Here is a 19,477-nt window from a genome sequence, read left to right on the forward strand (position 1 = left end):
GGGAAAGAGAATCTAAGGTAGCAATAGAAAACCACAAAAGGTAAATCTTAGTTATAAATTGCAACAAATAGGTTTATTCACTCAGATTTTTGCATGCTGCAATTAATACATAGTTATAAGTACTTGGTTGCCAGGAAGACAACTTCCATTTTAAGTAGTTATTATGGGTAATTACATTTATTTTTCTAACAGTAGTAATATTCAAGACAATAAAGATAGCTTATCCCAATCAAGAACTTGGAGGTGAAACTGTGTTTAGATTTCCATAACATTCATTTGTGCATTCCAAATCATTTACCTTTCCCGCCAAATGTAGGCCGTCTTTTAGCAGCAGGATGTGCTGTTGTGGTTGCATAATCAATGTCTTCTTTACATGTGGTTCTATTTTCCAACATTTTACCGGCATCTGCAACCAATATAAGGCCACAAGTTATTTCCTGGTTCTGAAGGAGAAGAAACATTGCAGCAGCTTAAGCTTAATCCCACATTACCAGATAGCTCACCTTCAGATGGACCTTCAACTACTGGACTTTCAATATAAAGCTTAGTTTTTGATACTATCATTAAATGGCGCATAAATTCTCTAGCATCCATGTTATAAGCAATAATATTATTCTCCACCTTGTTAATCTTCGCATTGATATTTAAATAATGAATACTATGAGGATTCAAATCATTAGCAAATACAAAGCATCCTCTTTGCGCTGCAGGGATGGCGAAAGGACCAACTCCAGCAAACATGTCACAAATGATTTCTCCAGGTTGGAACTGCGAAACTAACCGTATGTGCTCATGTTCGAGTCTTGAGTTCCAATAAACCAAACTGTAATTAAGTTTAAATGTAGCACCGTATTGCTTAACTTCAGTTACCATATTATCTGTTCCAGCGAGGACTTCAAAACTTGGCACCCGAAACTCATTTGTTATGGTTCCAACCTTGTTCACCACGGTTTTAATTTTCGGCTGGTTTTTCTGCATATATAAAGAAAAAAAATATGATGATATATGCCTGGAAACTCTAAATATGCCCGAATGGAAGCAAAATATTAAAAACTTTAAAAATAAAATAATAATAAAAAAAACATAAGCTAGAATTCCGACCATTACATAGATTCTGAGAAGAAACTAGGCCATGAAAAGAGCTATAAAAAATGGGTATAAAAACTGATATCAGTACATTACAATATGACAGTTATCCAAATGTTAAAAAACTTCTTTTAAAGGAAGTTTGGCAATTTTGCGAAATAGCTTATCTAAAACAATGAACCACAAGCTTCGATTCTAAGGCATGAACACATGATTATCATGGTGCATCAAAAGCAAAAATTGCATTGTCAAAACATTAAAATATCTCATAAAGCTAATAATGAAATACTATTGAAGTATCAACAGATATTAACATGCCATAAGCTTATGTGGAACGCGTGCACTGCACAATTCCACCATATTTCAAACATGTATTGATATAGTATTACAATCTATTTTTATTTGCAAACTTGGAAGTTCTAGTTACATGCGGAAAGGACTGGTAAGTATCAGTGCTTCTTGAAAATAGAATAAGAAAATACCAGTCCAAAAATTAAATCCCATGCATGAGTTGCCAACAAGAACTTTAATTCTAGAAAATTGAAATATAAAACATGAAATAATTTGCACAAAGATACATTCAAAGGCAAGGTAAATAATTAATACAAAAATCATAAAATAAAGAGACTGGCCACATGATCCTGAAAATTAGAAAACAGTGCCACCTTTTAGACAAATATTAAGTTCATAAACATAGGGAAATAGCCAGTGGTGGAGAGATTGATCTCTTAACTTTCCATCCCTTTCTCTACTTCTCTCTTTTCTTTATCATCCGTCTCAGTCCTACCCTCTCCCTCACTCCCTGCTCCATCTCACATGAGGGTTTTAGCAAAACTGTATATTCTAACTAAGATGATTTGATCTTTACGAATTAAGGGAACTCAAATATAGATAATTTCCGATCGAGCTGACTAGCAATAAATGAGTTCAATTTAGCTCTAACTAGGTTTCCTAGATTAACAATTTGACATATTTATATATAAATTTTACAAAGATATGTGTCTGTTTATAAAAATAGGATGTTATATTAAAAAAAATATTGATACACATTCAAATCCAAAAAGGTTATATACTGACAATGAGTGGACAACAAAATATGGTGGAGCCTACACTTTGTGATGATATAAACTAAGCCAAATTTCAATCATATAACAGCTTACTATAAGAAATTTGCTTACTATAAAAAATTTAAAAGAAGAAACCACAAAAAAAATCCCTCATTACCTCTCACTCATCTTAGCTCCCTCTCCCAAATCCCCCAAGCCATGCCACCATTTTTCCCCTACCCATCCTTCTCTACTCCACAACAAAATAGCCTACCTCCCAAGCCATATAATTAGATATTTGCTAACTCAATCAGCTCCATGCCATCATAAAAAAAAAACAGTGAGCTTCCTTGAATCTACATTGACACCACATGCATCCCCTCCTGTAATAATCAAATCTTAATTTTATAATAACTTAATTAAAATAAATAAAAAATCTTATAACTCGCTCACGACAACCACACAGTAGGTTTCGTTTGAAGAAGACTTGGCATGCCGCTTTTACTTAAAACTTAATCATCTCATTTGTTTCCTTCAAACCAAACGCACAAGCAAGCCAAGGAAAGAGCAGAATGTGAAAGAGAGTGAGAAAGAAATAGAAAAAAAAGGTAGAAGAAGAAAGAAGAAAAAGAACGAGAAAAGGGAGGAGTCGAATGGCTCTGTCGAATACCACGAGCAACAAGCGGAGAGAGGAGAAGGAGACGAGCTTCAATCGAGGGTTCCCATGCCATAACCAAGCACGAGGGAAGCTCGTGCGTCTCACAGAGCCTCGGCCGAGATCTTGTAAGCTCCTGCTAAGAGATCTGTGCCCTAATCAATCGACAGAGCAAAAAGGAGAGACCCAACGTGTGGTTTTCCCTTGTCTTGCGTCTTTTCCCTTGTAGTGCAGAGCTTTCCGCATCCAAGAGAGCTCAACCGACCTCTGTAAGCTCACGATTTAGGAAGAGGCTAAAAGAAGAAGCACTTTCATTAACATAAGATGTTCGAGCAAGCACCTGTGACTTTTTGATCGTAGGAGAAGGCTCGACAGTGAGCAGAGGGAAGGATTTTACAACTCAAGTACGAAATCAGTTTCACTAAATTAAAGAAGTTAATTCCTATTTAATTAAATTGAAATTTTAGAAACCTATATGTAAATTAATTCATTTTAGTTAAAATGAGTTTAGAAACTTAGCGAGATGGCTAAATCAGAAAATTAATATGAAATTTTCAGGTATGAAAGAAGAATTTAAGAACAAGTTTGCTTATTATGTTAATTTCAAGTGAAATTAGGACAGAAACCCTAGGCCCTAGGTTTAAACATATAATTGTAAAAAAAAAAAAGATTTTAGGCATTTATTTTACAATATACTTTGAAAGGGCTTTTCATAAATATTATCAAAACTTGCTGAAGTATATAGTACTAATAGCCAAATACTACTTTAAAAGATAAAATGCAAGCAAATATGTATAGGTTAAAATTCAAATGAAAGAAGGATATAACTGATAGAAGCCAATCAAGTCTAATTTGCTACTATATGAAAATGTAAATGTAAATATGAAAATGGAAATGAAAACGTAAATGTAAATATATATAGCAAATCAAAATGGAAATGTAAATGAAAATAGAAATTAAAATGGTTGACTACGTTTTCAATGCATTGTTTAAGGTTAAACGTATACTTCTAGTATATGTTTACTTGGTGACTCCCACTGACAGATATTGTAATTAAAATGAATAAAAATAAATGAAAAAAATGCTTCTTTTTTACTGGTCACGGCCTTTTTACTGCTTGTATTTTACAAAATATTTTTAAAATAAGAATTACTATGATTAATAAATATTTAACATGCTCAATAGTTTAACTCACACCTTCAGTTGTTAATACTTTTTCAAAAAAAAACCTTCTTTAACATTGATGGATCTTATAGAACATTTGTACAAACATAAAGGAGCTCAGGGAGATTGGAACTACAGTTTATAGTTTTTGCTTTTCTTTCAGTAGTAAAAGTTTAAATATGAATAAATTGTTGTAAATTAAATTTTATGAAGCAGAATGGCTCTTTTGTGTTTTAGTTTACATTTAATTACGAAATGAAACTATTAGCTAGTTTTCCTCCATCTGACCGTCAATCTCCGCCTTGGTAATTTTCGAGCCGGGTCGTGACACCTCCCCTTCCCTCATTTTTCTCCACTTCAAGCTCCATATTTGATAAATCAAACCACCACTGCCATTCCACACCCTATAGTTGTTGCTTCCAAACCAAAACAACCACAATTGATTGATCCACAATGTTATCGTCGATGTCTTTGATACCACTCAAATTAATGCGAAGGCAAATATCTTCTACATCTCTTCCTACTATTAAGGATGACGTCCAAAAACTCCTTTTGTGTTGACAATCATCCAAAATTCAAGCTTGAACCAAAAGTGATACAAACTTAACTCAAGTTATCCAATCAATTGTTTTGTTTTATAGGGGTAGAATAACTACAAACTTAAAAAATTAAGGCATATCTATCCTCACTCCACTAAGGGATCACCATAAATACAAGCTTAGACACTAAATCAACAATGGGTGATGGGCATGGCCCCCATTCACGTCACCTTCCTCATAGAAATTGTTTCATTTTCCTGGATTTTTGTAAGGAAATTGTCAAGTGATAGTTTATATAACATTTTTTAAGACAAATTTTGATGATATTGGCAAAGAAGTAATATGAAGGCAGCAACTCTTGAGGGGATTGAGTAAAATCTAGAAAAAGAAATATTCATTAAGAGCATAAGGTAATTGTTTTTAGAAACATGAACCAAGGTAAAATATCTCTTAGCCTCAGAAACTATAATGTAATTAACTGTTGTTGAAAACTTTTGCGAACTGAATTTTGAAACTGGATACAAATAATAAAAAGAAACAAAGTAGGCTGGCATACATCATAGATGACACTTGCAATGATATCCTTGTATGGAAGCAGCTCTTCAGTTATGTTCAAATGAGCAATATGACCTGGAGATGAAATATTGTGTTAGAAAAAGTCGTATCATAAGGTAAAATTACAATAAGAAGCATCAGAGTAAGAGAGAATCTAACAGTGACTACAATTTGGGGTAAGGTACCAAACACATGATAAAACAAAAACAGGAGATTGAGAAATTCAGAAACAAACAATAAACAAAAATACTTAACTATAGTTTCGAAAGAAGAAGGAGCCTCTACACCAGATGGTAGTACTTGCTTCAAGATGTGATCTTCACAAATCAAAAGGTGAAAGTAAAATAAAATTAATTATATTGTCTAATAACCAACAAAAATTTCTATAGAAAAATTTCATTTCCTTCAAACCAATCACTTCAATCAAAGTAAACATAGAAATCTATGAAACAAGAAAGAAAATATATAAATAAATATCAAGAAATGGCTAATCTGTCATACGAAAGAAAAGTATACAGCATCAATCAAATTAACAAAGCTAATCAAGTTCATCATTACATACTCAATTGATGATAAGAGCCTTCGCATATACAATAATACAGGAAAATAAATAAATAAATATGAAGAAATGACTAGATTGACAAATAAAACAAAATTATATACATCATAAATCAAATTAAAAAAGCTAATCAATTTTAGTATTTCATAATTAAGAATCTTCACGTATATAATAATACAGAATTAAAAATACAAGTAAACTTGTTCTAATTGCAACAAACTGAATACCTGCTCACATATTTCTCTTGTGACTTGATTATGAGTTGTATGGTCTGCAATAACACTACCACGACTAAGCTAGTATGTCATCAAATGGTCCTTCAGTTGATACATTTACAATTTGGTTCAGCTAATTAAAAATGCTAGATCAAGATTTTTTTTAAAAAAAGGACATAACAAAGATCTTACTCTCAATCTTCTCTGCTTGCTTGTCATCATTGCATGCTACTCAAATTCTCTGACAACCATTTTGCAACCCACCCCTCTAAGTATTAACATTCATCAATCTCACTGATCTCCTATTAATATACATTCATGTCAGTAGCTCCATTTTATTTATTTACAAAACTTACAATCCATACAATACCATAATCATTTTATTTTACAAAATTTTATCTCCAGAGATCAGCATATCTCCCATTAAAAATACATCACCAATGCCCAATTCAATTGCACGATAGATCGACCAGTTACAAGTCGTTTTGTTGGTCATTGTTATCGATACATCAGTTTTGCTCCACCACTTCTACGGCAGAAATCCTTGAAGTCCTTGCCAAAACATTAAGCTCTGGATTTGATTAAACTTAACTTAGCCATAAGGTTATAATTCAGTATAACAACATAGATCATTGCACATGTGTTGAGCATGCATATCATTCATTAACATAACAATCATCAGCCATATCTTAACAACTTTTTATAGCTTCTGAATCCTCACTTTACATTTATTCCTACTAAGTGTTGTTGGGATGCTAAACCTAGGCCTAATACCTTAACTTCGATATTAACATGCATACCACTAGAATCTTTAACACTCCATCAAAAATAACACTATTAATAACTTTTTAAAAGTGAAATACACATTTTCATGCATAGGTTTATAATAAACAAACATTTTCATGCATAGGTTTATAATAAACTATAAATGTAAATATCAAACTTTGGGTGTTAGATATATAAATACATAAGAATTGTGTAGCATGTATGTCAATTTTCCAAAATTTCTAAACAATTTCTTTTCATGTTACCTTAGGTCAACAACTTTTTTCACTGATCTAAGAGACTCTACAAACACTAATTCAATCCAAAGCCAATTAATTTCATGATTTAGCCAATGCCAAATCAGGGTTCACGAACTCAAATTAGGCTTAAATCAAGCAAGTGGATCCACACTAGTCAAAAGATACATATACTTCATATAAAAGGGATCAAAATCAGCAACTTACACATTTTCATGCCATTCTCATCAAGGGTGCTGAATTTTTTTGAAGGATTCAGATTTATTTGGATTATTTTACTAGCACTTCAATGCTTTTGGATAATTGTTTATATTTAGATGCAACTGGATTAGTATTATATTAGGCAGGTTTTGTACTTTAATTTAGTCATTAAAAGATAAGGATAAAAATAGGAGGCCAATTAGATTGTACTTCTCAAGCTTGAAAAGCATAAAATAAATTTCTATCCTATCAATCCTTCGCAGAAATCATCATCTCTCCTATCGTATGTTAGGCCTTACTTTCATTCTAATGGCTACATACTCCCCACTTGATTTTGTGATTGGAAAACATACCAATGTCCCATCCGATGGCTCTCACTAATCTCAAGCAAACATCCAAGGAAGGTCAACCCTTACCCTCTCTCTTATAAAATTTTATAAGAGACATCTCGCTGTTCTCTCTCTTAGACAAAAGATCCAAGGAGAATGGGAATTTCCATTGGGAGAAACCCTAACTAGGGTTTGAGAGACTACTTAAATGATAAAAATCTATTTTGCAACTCATTCAATCATCTATGTGGTACCTTACAATTTGCTTGATCCCTGTAACATTCAAGAAATCAAAGTTCGCATGAGCGCATGCATAGCATACTTCTACATTAGGAAACTTTAGATACTAATCCAACCATAATCTTGATCTTCTTGATCTTTGAAAATTCATTCCTTCATAAGGCTTCAGCATCGTAATTCCAGAAGAGTTGGTAACATAATACATACATATTGTAGTATTGAGTTGATCACAAATATTTTTGGTAACATTGAGAACTCTCAACCAATTTCAAATCACTTCCTTCTTAATTATTCAACAATAAATTAATCCCCCAATCTAATAGATGCAAGTTCTACCCTTATTATGTACTGTACAAACCACTTAAGTTCGTTCTCAACTACCTTATCTTTAATATATGTCACTCTAATGATGCACCTAATATCATCATTCCTTATTTTTTTTCATTTTAATTTTGCTACACATCTCGCTTAATACTCTAATTTCTCACAAAAGCTAAATATCAATAATTTACATACTTTCAACACATGGATTCATATAAAATAGCTAATTTTCTAATAATTTTATAAAGTTTAACTTCTCCATGATATCATCTTGAGATAGCTCTCCATGTTAGTCACCAAGCCTTAACCATGTAAATTATAAAAACATTTATATCCTCACTCTTTTACAGGTCAGACCCAAGATACTTAAACTCATCAAACCTAGAAATCACATTATCTTCAAACAATATTAATTGATTATTGTTAAAATTACACCCACTAAAATTTCATATTATTAGTGGTGATATTGAGTTGAGTTCAGTCGATTAAACTCAACTCGAACTTGAAATGGAAAAATAAAAGCTTGGCTCAAAGTCATCAAAAAATCAATACCATTTTGAGTCAAATGATTTGATTTTGAGACAAACATAACTTTAATCAAGATAAATATAATACCAAAATATGAATTATAGATATATTACATCATATAGTGATGTGGCATACAGCGGTGGCCCCATCACTAGGTCTCAAACTAGAGGAGGTGGCCCAACTACTAGATCCAAATCTACGGCCAAATCAAGCTTGAGAGGACTTTGATAATTTTGAAGCATTAGAGACTTTCAATATGTTATGTAGCACTTAGTTTCCTTCATGTTGTGTGTTAATTGTATGTATTTATGACTATGTTGAAGTCAAGCAATTGCTTACATGGAGTCAAAGTATACCTATGTGGCATTGACCCTTGGTCAATGCATGGAGTGGATGCTGATAAAGGGGGTCGGCCAAGGTGGTTTGTGTGGTTGCAAGAGGGGGGCGGCCACTGCACTTTCTTTCTCTTTGGTTGGTTGCTTTAGTAGTGAAGAGGTGTGATGAATGGTGCTTAGATTCGTATTTGAAATTATTTTTGCTCTGAAATGAATAAAATTTTGATTGTGTAAACACTTAGAAGAATTATTCTCCATTGGCTTGAGGCTTGGTGGTCGGCCACCCGAGGGATTTTGTGATCTTCTGAGAAATCTACTTTGGTAAGTATGAATTTTCATTTCTCTGCACTTCTTTCAAGCAAATAATGTGTTGTTTGTGTTAGTAGTGTTGTCTATTTTTATGATCCAAAATAAAAACCCTAAATCTTATGTTTTATTCTATCATTTTGTTGTTTTAAGTAAGAATCCATAAATTTGTTTTTTTTTTAAATCTCTACCACTCTAGTCATTTGCCCCAATTCACCCATCAAATCATCTCCAAAAATTTCAAATTTGGTATCATTCTATTCCTCTAATTCCTTACTTCAAAAATATACAAAAATATTTATAATGTTATGTTAAAATTATTGGAAAAAAATTTGCCTAAAGAAAGCCCTAAATTTTTGTATTTTGTATCCAATTCTTTTTTTTTTAAATTTTGTCCCCAAACCCGTATCCCCAATGGTCCAAACTCAACAAAACACACCTGATGAATACTAGAGTACTTCTAATACTAACTCCAATTTAAATTAAACAAGGTCACCTCTGGTCAGAACTGATCAATATTCAATATATTTGTGTTTCTGCAAATCAAATAAATCCCAAAACTTATCAAAATTTTCATATCAATGATTAATGTCCTATCCTATAATTCAAGTGATTATTTGTACGATTTTGAGGTTTGTAGACAAAACTCAAAAGTGGTTATAGCAAAACCTCCAGATTCTGTGAAAGAAACCGTAGTTCCACTCATAGCACTTCCAATTGAGCTCCTCTACCAAAATTTGATCTCTTGACCCTAGAAAGAGAATGAGTCCACCTAGATCACTTCTTAGTGATTTTAATCCATCTCAAACAGCCATTGTCTTACACCATCCTCATCATATAGATTATATCTTCTATAAAATTACTTACAAGAAGTCAAATTAAGAGTCGACTCAAACTATATTTGAATGAATCAAAGCAAACTCAAAATCAATTTTGAGATCGGGAAGATGCTCAAAATCAACTCGAGTCAAATTTTGAGCAATTCTCAAATTTCAAGCCTTTTTAAGTTGTGTCATACTAACTATAAGTTGTATTTCTTATAAGCAAATTTCCTACATTCTAATTTTATAAGAATTTCAGCAAATATCTCGTCGATTGGACATATATAATTTGCTAAAAATATTACAATCTTCATAATTAAATAAAAGAAAATATATATACATAGCGCACAATTCTTATGTATTTACATATCTAACAACTAAACTTCCATATGTACATATATAGCAATTTTATGCTTTAAGCCTATGCATGAAAAGGTTCATTTGACTTTTAAAAAGTGGTAGTATTATTATTTTTGATGTGATATTAAAGATTTGAGTGTTGTGTGTGTAAATATGAATATTTAGGTGTGAGATATGTAAGTACATGAGAATTGTGTGCTATGCATGCAGATGCTCCTTTAGCAAAATAATATTAACTCATCGGTCATCATAACTACTTCAAGTTGGAAACTCTTCAAACATTAACATTAACTAATAAAAAACTATACTGGCTCGATGACAATCTTATTTGTAATCTTTGCTACCCTTTCAAGAAAATATTCATTGTTATCAATGACATTTCTCTTGCCCGTTAAAGGAAAATTTCATCATGATAACTAGAAAATTTTTATCTTCAAATAAAATGAGATTGTTATAAAGATTCAAATGTTAGACGGCTAAGAGGTTGGTCACAACTAATTCAATAAAGCATAAGAAGAAAACAAAATGTGCAGCAAAAATACATAAGAGCTTAAAATGATTATACAAGGGAGAAGGAGTCGCACCTACTGAAGATACTATATAGACTACCCTAAGATGAGTTAAGCATGAAAAACACTAAGAGAAAGATACACAAGACAAAAAGAAATAATTCATGTGAAAAGAACATGAAGAAAAGAAGGAAGAAGCTAAAAATAGCATTGCCAACAGCTGTGCAAAAAGATTTATGTAATATAAAGTTAACATCATAATAAAAACTTGATATGAGTAGATTGTAAGAAGGATTTAAAAATAGAGCCTTAAATGTTTGAACAAAGTTAAAGGTGATGATAATCCTCTCCCAAGACTACATAATTGAGCTACTTTCACATGTACTCTTTAGTTATGCTATGACAGCTATTAAAACAACTGAATTTTGTACTTAGAACTAAGGAGACTCAATCAAATAATTATTACTAGAAGTTAATTTTGACCTTTGCCTTTGAATAAAATTTAAGATTTATGAAATAATGTTAAATTCCTTGCTTTTAAATTCCATAATTCTCAAAAGACAGAATCCAAGAAATGGCACTTCTGTCAAATAAACTTGAGAAATGGCTATTATGATATAAAACAAAGAAAACCCGAATCTTCAATCCACTATAGACCTCTTGTTCATATTAGATTTCATTGGTAAAGGAACATATAATATAACAGTGACATGTAAAGAAAGCCAAATGTATCTTTCATGAAGAATCCATTGTACATAGAAGTATTGGGAGAATAAATGAGATATAAGGATTTAGACTCACCAAAAAGCAAAAAAAAGGCAAGGCTACCTTACCTGCACCCCAATAGGAATACCCAAGTGTCAAAGAATAGGGCACTACTTCAAAATTGCATAAAGCCCTTAATTCATCCCGCTTTTGATATGGAATCTCCGATAAATCTGATTCATTTAGAAGAATACTCCAAAAGTTAGTAACAATTCGATGAAAAAAATTGTAGGAAAAAACACTTCTTTACTGTAAGAAAATTTGAGTACTGAATAGAAATGATATTGTTTCCACAAAAACTAAGATAAAAATGTAAAATTTAATTTACTCAAGTCAGGAACTCCTATCTAATTCTCTCAACTTATGTATTTACTTTTCTTTCTTATCAGCAAAATTTAAAAGTTTGGAAAATAGAAAAATATTAATAGAGTATATAGTTGTTGATGTCATTATCCTGTATCATGTTATAGGATAATAAACAAAAAATAACCATATAAGAGAATAAAACCTAAAAGAGGCTTCCTTAGGAGTTAAGGAGCACTTTTAGCAGCAAATCTGACCATCAAAAGTAAAGTGATCAGATTTTGTTACCTTCTTAGTGGCCTTATGTAAGTTCTGCTATGAAGAAAACATGACTCCATATGACTCTAATTTAGTTAACACAAAAAAAGGAACTCGACAATGGCCTAAGAAGTGGACTAAATAAGTGAAAACTATGCCAAAATTCAATATAAAAGAACTTACACTAATCAAAAAACGTCACCAAGCAGACTTTTCTAACACGACTTTTCCAACCTCCTTTTAATTACAACTGACAAACATTCACAAGTTTAATATCAAAGAATATCTAGCAACATGCAAGACTTAGGTGGTATTTGGTTGCAACCTGGATTTATGTTAAATACAATTTATCAAATCGGGTAAATCCCATAAATCCGTGCGATGAAGATGGAGCTCGCGAGCGACGACGGAATAAATCCTTAATCCGCCATGCAAACGAATTTATTAAATCTGGATTTATTCGTAAAAGAGATGAAACACGATAAAAAGAGATATACTGTGAAAATTTTTGATTCAATAGAGTGTTGGATTTAATTTCAAATTTTTTGGTGTTTGGTTGGATTTAAGTTAAATCCATGGCTAAATCCTATTAAAAGTATTCTGTCAAGCACCCCATATGGCATGTAATGACATACAAGTTAACCATAAATGTATATTTAGGGCATGTTTTGTTGGGGATTAAGTTAAGCGAATAAATTGCAAGTTTAAGCCTTAAGGGGGGTTAAGCCTTGCTTGGTGAAAGAAATAAGCCATTGTAAATGAAGAAAGTTAAGAAAATTGTCTAGATGATTTCTTGTTAAACCTCATTATCCAAAACATTATGATGTTTTATTAATGCATAAACATAAGTTAACATATCATTAAGATAAATTAAACATAATTAATAGTTTAATAATGATTAAATTTTCTTTACTAAAATTTAAAAAAAAAATCAGCACTCACCGTGGAGATAATACTTAAAACAAACACGATTCCATAATTTGATGATACAAATCATTTCAAAACACTTATATAACAATTAGCAAACAAGTATATAAAACATATCCGATAACCATGTCCCAAAAAGAGTGACAAATAACAAATAGCATTACTCAAGTCCATGTTTCAACCATGGTTACGAAGTTGAGAAGAATGGTTGAACTAGTCAAACAGAGAACCAATCCTCAAACAAGTTCGTTACCGCTGAAAACTGAATTCATATCTAATAAAATTAGTGGTAGAACCGCTCAGCTGCGAAACCAAGACAGTTGAACTAGTTTGACCACAACATGCAATGGAGAGATTGCCATAGAACGTAATAATCCTTGAATTTGTTTTTTGTAAGTTTATATTTTATCAATACACATATTCTCACTTAAGATCAACAATTAAAAAATTAGGTTAGTAAATAATTTAAATTAATATTAATAATATTTACATCATCATAGCTAAAGCTCAGTTTGATCAAGTTGAGCCATTGAACATTTTCACGGCCCAATGTCTAATCTAGTTTTCAAATCATTGGTTCCTATACTATTTGCCCTAGTTCAATAATTACATCATGCTATCAAAAAAGAATCTACCACAAGTCAAACATGCAAGGAGTGAAAATATATGAACTTTGGCGGGAGTTCTTATGGGACGTCAAGCTTTGGTGTCCTAGTTCAGTTGGATTGTTCATTCCATAATTGATAGTAATAAACATGAAGGACATCTTATCCATAGCAGTCAATTGCACAAAAAGAAGACCCCCTAAAAACATTTATATGAAATTGACATTTCTCCCTAGTCACATATACACCTCAACATTTTATTAATACATAAGCATGTACTCATTATGTTATGTTAATAAAATGTGATCATTATGTTACGCACAGCATCACAAAATTCTCAGAATGTGGTTTGGGCATATCATGCATTGTGGTATCTCCAATCGCTCTTAAGCAAAATCAATTAAAATTACATATAAGGGTAGTAAAATACATATCTAACTTTATTAACCGCTGTAGCTTAACAGGGTTTGCCCCAAACTCATCACTATTAGTCGGAATGATTATAATCCCAACTCAAGTTGTTCTTATTCATTGTTGGTATATACTTCTAAACAGCTCACAATTTTTATATCATGACTCGAGTAATTTCTTCTCAACATTGGTCTACTTTTCTATTTGAATAGTTCTTAAACTTCCATTCACTCATATAGCGTGGGATTCCCTTTAATATATTTCTAGTAATATGTTGCTTGTGCCACAAATCAACAAGTATCTTTCGGGCTACATGATCTAGATTGCCTCCCTTTACCCAAAATGATACAACTGACAGCGGTAATAAATTGCTAGCAATCTTCACAAAAATATATAAAGAATCTAAGGCAGGCAAATATCATGGAGTACTGAAAGATAGTTAGCTCCTATTTCCATAAAAACTTACTAAACCCAACAAGGAAACGGAAGTGTGAGCAACTAAGAGATAGCCTCATACATATAAATATACAAGTGGAGGACAAGTAATGGGCAGGGAAAACAAAACCATAATACAAAATAGCACTCATGCATGCCTCAATATCCAAAATAATAAAAATTTAAGATGGGTTCAAGTTGCTAAAATTTAACTACCCACCATAATTAAATAACTTAAATACATACCAATGGATAAAAAATACGCAGTAAATAGAATTCAAACCGATCTATATGCGTGTTGATAAATGACCTGACCCAATAACCAACCTAAACTCGACTAAGAAAATCCGGTTCAAGTTGAACTAATTACAATTCGAATCGGGTTCAAGTAAAGCATGTAGACTTAATTATTATTTCAGTTGACATGACTAGCCTGCAATTGACATGATAACTACTCTCGAGTTAGTTAATTGGGTTAAAATGAGACATTTTTAGGTTAGTTGAGTGATGATTGTCTAAAAAAATTGCATAATCCGTATTAAAAATGGGGAAGATGGGTCGAATCAGATAAAATATTTTAACCCATAAAATAAACTGGTCATGTTCAGATTAAACATAATCGGATCGATTCAACATTAGACTCAACCAAACCCATTAGCTTAAATTGACACCCCTAGCAATCTCTAATTAAGGTTTATTAAACGAAGAACCTCAAATTGAACAACCACCATCAATATAACATCATTTGCTAGTAGAACAATTTTCAATTCGTAATCAACCATAATCGTCACCTGTTGTTGATTTTTCGATCAATTAATTGATGTTCAATTATTAGATTTACAATCACTAAGATGGGTCGATGATAGTTTATCACTGGAATGCAACAACAACAACAACAACAATAAAGCCTTAATCCCACTACGTGGGGTCGCCTACATGAATCCTTTTTCTCCATTGCATCCTATTTAGTGTCATATTTTCATTTAGTTCTAGTAAATTAAGATCATTTTTAATACAATAAGCCCAAGTCTTCCTAGGTCTACCTCTGCCTTTCTTAACACAAGTCGAATTTAAAACATCTACTCTCCTAATCGGATCATCTAATGGTCGACGTTTAATATGACCAAACCATCTAAGACGACTTTCTCTAATTTTGTCTGTCACAGGAGCTACACCAACCCTATCACGAATATATTCATTCCGCATTTTGTCTCTAAGTGTAAAGCCACTCATCCACCTAATCATTCTCATCTCGGCAACACTTAACTTATTATTATGCTTCGCTTTTAAAGGCCAACATTCAACGCCATAGAGCATTGCAGACACATAAAAGGCCCGAAGCATTCCTCCACTTCAACCAACCAACTTGAATTCTACTATTAACATCCCCATCTATATCACCATCGCTTTGGACAACAGACCCAAGATATCTAAATCGTTCACACCTTTTAATCATTGGAATGCATGCCACCAAAATACAATTTAGAAGAATCGAATGGATGATTCAGGGCCTAGAGAGGGCTGAACTTGCTGACCAATTTAGCTAGATGGGCAATGGCCGACCTGTCCTTGGTCTGGGCTAGGTTGACCGCCTAAGAGAGGGGTCTACCCCTCCTTAGTTATCTACTATTATAAATATGCTCTTTTCTTTATGTAGGGTAAGTTTTTGCAATATTTTCAGTCAAGATAGCCACCGGAGTCCTCAATCTTCCCTCTTAAGGCTGTATTCGAGGACAGATGATGCTTCGGCTATATCATGCTCCAAGATGGTGATTACCTCCATGTTTCCCTTACCTCTCCCTTGCCTGCTAGCTAGCGTGCTCTCTGCATCTTGCTGCAAGCGCCAATTGCCAACCCAACCTCTAAATTCCAACCGCAGGTGACCACTTGCAACATGCCCTGTCATGCTCCTTCCTGCCAACCACCAACTCTCCTTCCTATCACTATCTCCTCCAACCTTCACATCATTTCCTCTTCCAGCCTTACTGTCACCTCCTCCTCCAGCCTTCCCATCACCTGCCTTCTCCAACCTTCCTGCCACCTCACTACTCCAATCTACTGCTCCTCTACTGTACCGACCTGCTCATCCCCGACCACCTTCCTGCTCATCCCCGATCACCTTTCTGCTCACCCCTGCGCTCTTTCCACTTGTCGTCCTTGACCCCACACCACCTCATTGTGGCCCTACCTGTTGCCCTGCTTAGCCTGGCAGGATATTTGGGTTGTGTTGTGTTTCCTTTCCTGTGGTCGAACCTTGATTGCAACTCAGTTGCTTTGCGCAATAAAAATCTATTTTTCCATCGAATTATTTTGTTGACTCTGATATCATTTGGTATCAGAGTTAGTCTAATCCTAATCATATTCTATGATTTCCTAACATCACCTTACCCCCCAAAAAAAAATTTTTCTTATCCTCAACCACCATCTTCCAATCCCCAAACCCTAATCATGTTGCCAAGAAGATACATGTCATAACCTACCCAGGACGAGACACAACGATAGATTCGTCGACTTCAACAAAAACTTGCAAAGATTGATGATGGAATTCAAGGATAAATTACCCTCGATCGTGATCAGAAAAGTCGAAGAAGAAGGAATGAGGATCTGAATCTCTTCCGTAGAGAAAACGCTAGTGATGAGGAAGATAGGCTCCGATGTTTTAGAATTCAGTATCAAATGAGGCAGAGAAGAGACCATATATGAAGAATATAGAGATTTCAGCATCAAAATGGATCTACCAGAATTTGATGGTCCGGATGATTTTATCGATTAACTACAATCTGTTGAGCGTAGCTTCGAGTATAAATGCCAAAGGATAAACAAGTGAAATTAGCAGCCAGCAAGTTGAATAAGAGTGTCTCCTTATGATGGGAAAACTTGCAGAGACAGAGAAAGAGAGAGAGCAGCGACAATATTACCAAGTGGAAAAAAATAAAAAAGGAGATACAGAGAAAATGTGTACCTCCTCATTATTGTCAGGATATGTTTTTAAGACTCCACCACCTACAGCAGAGAGACCTATCCGTTGAGGAGTTTACAATGCAGTTTAACCAGTTGCAGATGAAGTGTGAGTTAGTTGAACCATGGGAACATTCCATAGCATCTTATCTAAGGGGCTTGAAGCTCGCAATCAACAATGTTGTGCAGCTGCAACCTTATTAATAACTTATAGATGTTCAAATCTTACCCCTAAAGGTGGAGAGACAGCAGAAACAGAGCAGACAACCACCACCACCAAGGCAACCACTGCAGTTGGAGACATGAGCAGGAACACGCCTCAGGAAGTTGAAAAAACTGGTTCAGATAAAGATAGTGCCACTCAAAGTGAAAAGAAGCTAGTGAATAGTAGCACACCTATTACAGTCCCAACCCGAAAATGCTTTAGATGTCATGAATTTGAGCACATCGCCTCCAATTGCCCGAAGAGTCGAGTTGTGTCCTTCACCGAGCAGGGTGCAATGAAAGAGGTTAGCGACGATGAGGTAGCTTAAGAACAGGGTAAGGTGTATCATCTTTCATCGGATGAGAGGGAGATGCCCATGGTTTAATAGGTCTTACAGACGGGGGATACACGGGAACTGTAATGGTTTCGCCACAACATATTCTACAATTATTGCAATGGGAACAGAAAAGTATGCAATCTCATCATTATGAAGTGAGCTGCAAGAACATGGTGTCTACACAGATGGTGGAGAAATTGGGACTCATGACAAAAGCATTCCCAAAAGGAGGTGCTCCAATTGTATCCTGCTCCAAGGGGTTGATTGTCTCTATATTTCCCTTACCTCTCCCTTGCTTGCTAGCAAGCGTGCTCTCTACGTCTCCTTCTAGGCGCCAGTTGCCCGCCCAACCTCTGAATTCCAGCCACAGATGCCCACCCACAGCCTTCTTTTTCATGCTCCTTCCTACCTACCACCAACTCTTCTTCCCGTCACCTGCTCCTCCACCCTTCCCGTCACCTACTCCTCCATCCTTCCCTTCACCTGCCTTCTCCAACATCCCGTCACCTACTTCTCCAGCATTTCCCACCACTTTCTTGCACTACTTCCACTTGCCGCCCTCTACCCCACAAAACCTTGCCGCGGCCCTACCTGTTGTCCGGCTTAGCCCTAGCAGGATATTTGGGTTGTGTTATGTTTGATTTTCTGTTGTTGAGTCTTGGCAGCAACCTCGTTGTTATGCGCGATAAAAATCTGTTTTTCAATCAAATTTTGGTTAACTCGGGTATCAATGGATATCTACTTTCAGCTACTTTTCAAAGATCTTAATTGAGAATACAAGATACACAAAGAGAACGAACAATATGCTTCTAAAAGAATAATACTCTCTCTTTACATATATACACACACAAAAATATTTACATATATGTAATCACCTATATTTGTGACCTATTATTATTAATTTTCCCATCAATTAATAGAGATTCAATTGTTGAGATTAGAATCGCTAATATGGATCAATTATAGTTTATCATTTGAATGCATTCTGAGTTCGATTTAGAAGGATAGAATAGCAATCTTCCTTTAGCAACTTTAAAGCATAGACATCATAATGGAGAGTATAAGATGTGAAAAGAGAATGAACTCTATGACTACTCATATATCAGGACGCGACAAAGAGTTTGTTCCAATGTGTCTCAAAGATGAACCTTAAATGTTAAAACATTTTTTGGGAAATGAGATATCAATTACATCTCTAACATGTTGTCTTAGTGCTTGACTGCTCAAATTTTTAACACGGCAAGGATGATACACAAACTATCTAGAAATGACCATGCTTTATAAACAAGGACTTAGGATGCGTGTTGTCAAATAATTGTCTCTACTTCTCCATGCTTCCATGTAGGAATATGCACACAAAAATTTTTCGATCCTACGCAGGGATCAAACCCCCAACCCGAGGGACTTACACCAAAGGCCGCAATCAATGAGTCAGGCTAAGGCATGTATATATATATATACATATATAAATATATATATATA

The 19,477-nt window shown here is 34.0% G+C and overlaps 1 protein-coding gene across 7 annotated transcripts in view; it reads right to left on the minus strand.

The window, feature by feature from the left end:
- Positions 1–19,477, minus strand: part of LOC110027841 (tRNA (guanine(37)-N1)-methyltransferase 1) — a 75,935-nt gene that overhangs the window by 53,786 nt on the left and 2,672 nt on the right. For 5 of the 7 annotated variants that reach the window (XM_020729444.1, XM_020729446.1, XM_020729445.1 and 2 more), the window contains exons 4-8: positions 11,625–11,729; positions 5,300–5,362; positions 5,047–5,120; positions 492–972; positions 299–406 (exon numbers count right to left, since the gene is read on the minus strand). In XM_020729444.1, coding sequence (XP_020585103.1) covers positions 299–406; positions 492–972; positions 5,047–5,120; positions 5,300–5,362; positions 11,625–11,729 — 831 coding nt within the window. The remainder of the gene's footprint in view (positions 1–298; positions 407–491; positions 973–5,046; positions 5,121–5,299; positions 5,363–11,624; positions 11,730–19,477) is intronic. The other 2 variants (XM_020729448.1, XM_020729449.1) reach the window with 2 other exon arrangements.

This window comes from Phalaenopsis equestris, unplaced genomic scaffold, assembly GCF_001263595.1.
Source record: "Phalaenopsis equestris unplaced genomic scaffold, ASM126359v1 Scaffold000453, whole genome shotgun sequence".
NCBI classification, from domain to species: Eukaryota; Viridiplantae; Streptophyta; class Magnoliopsida; order Asparagales; family Orchidaceae; genus Phalaenopsis; species Phalaenopsis equestris.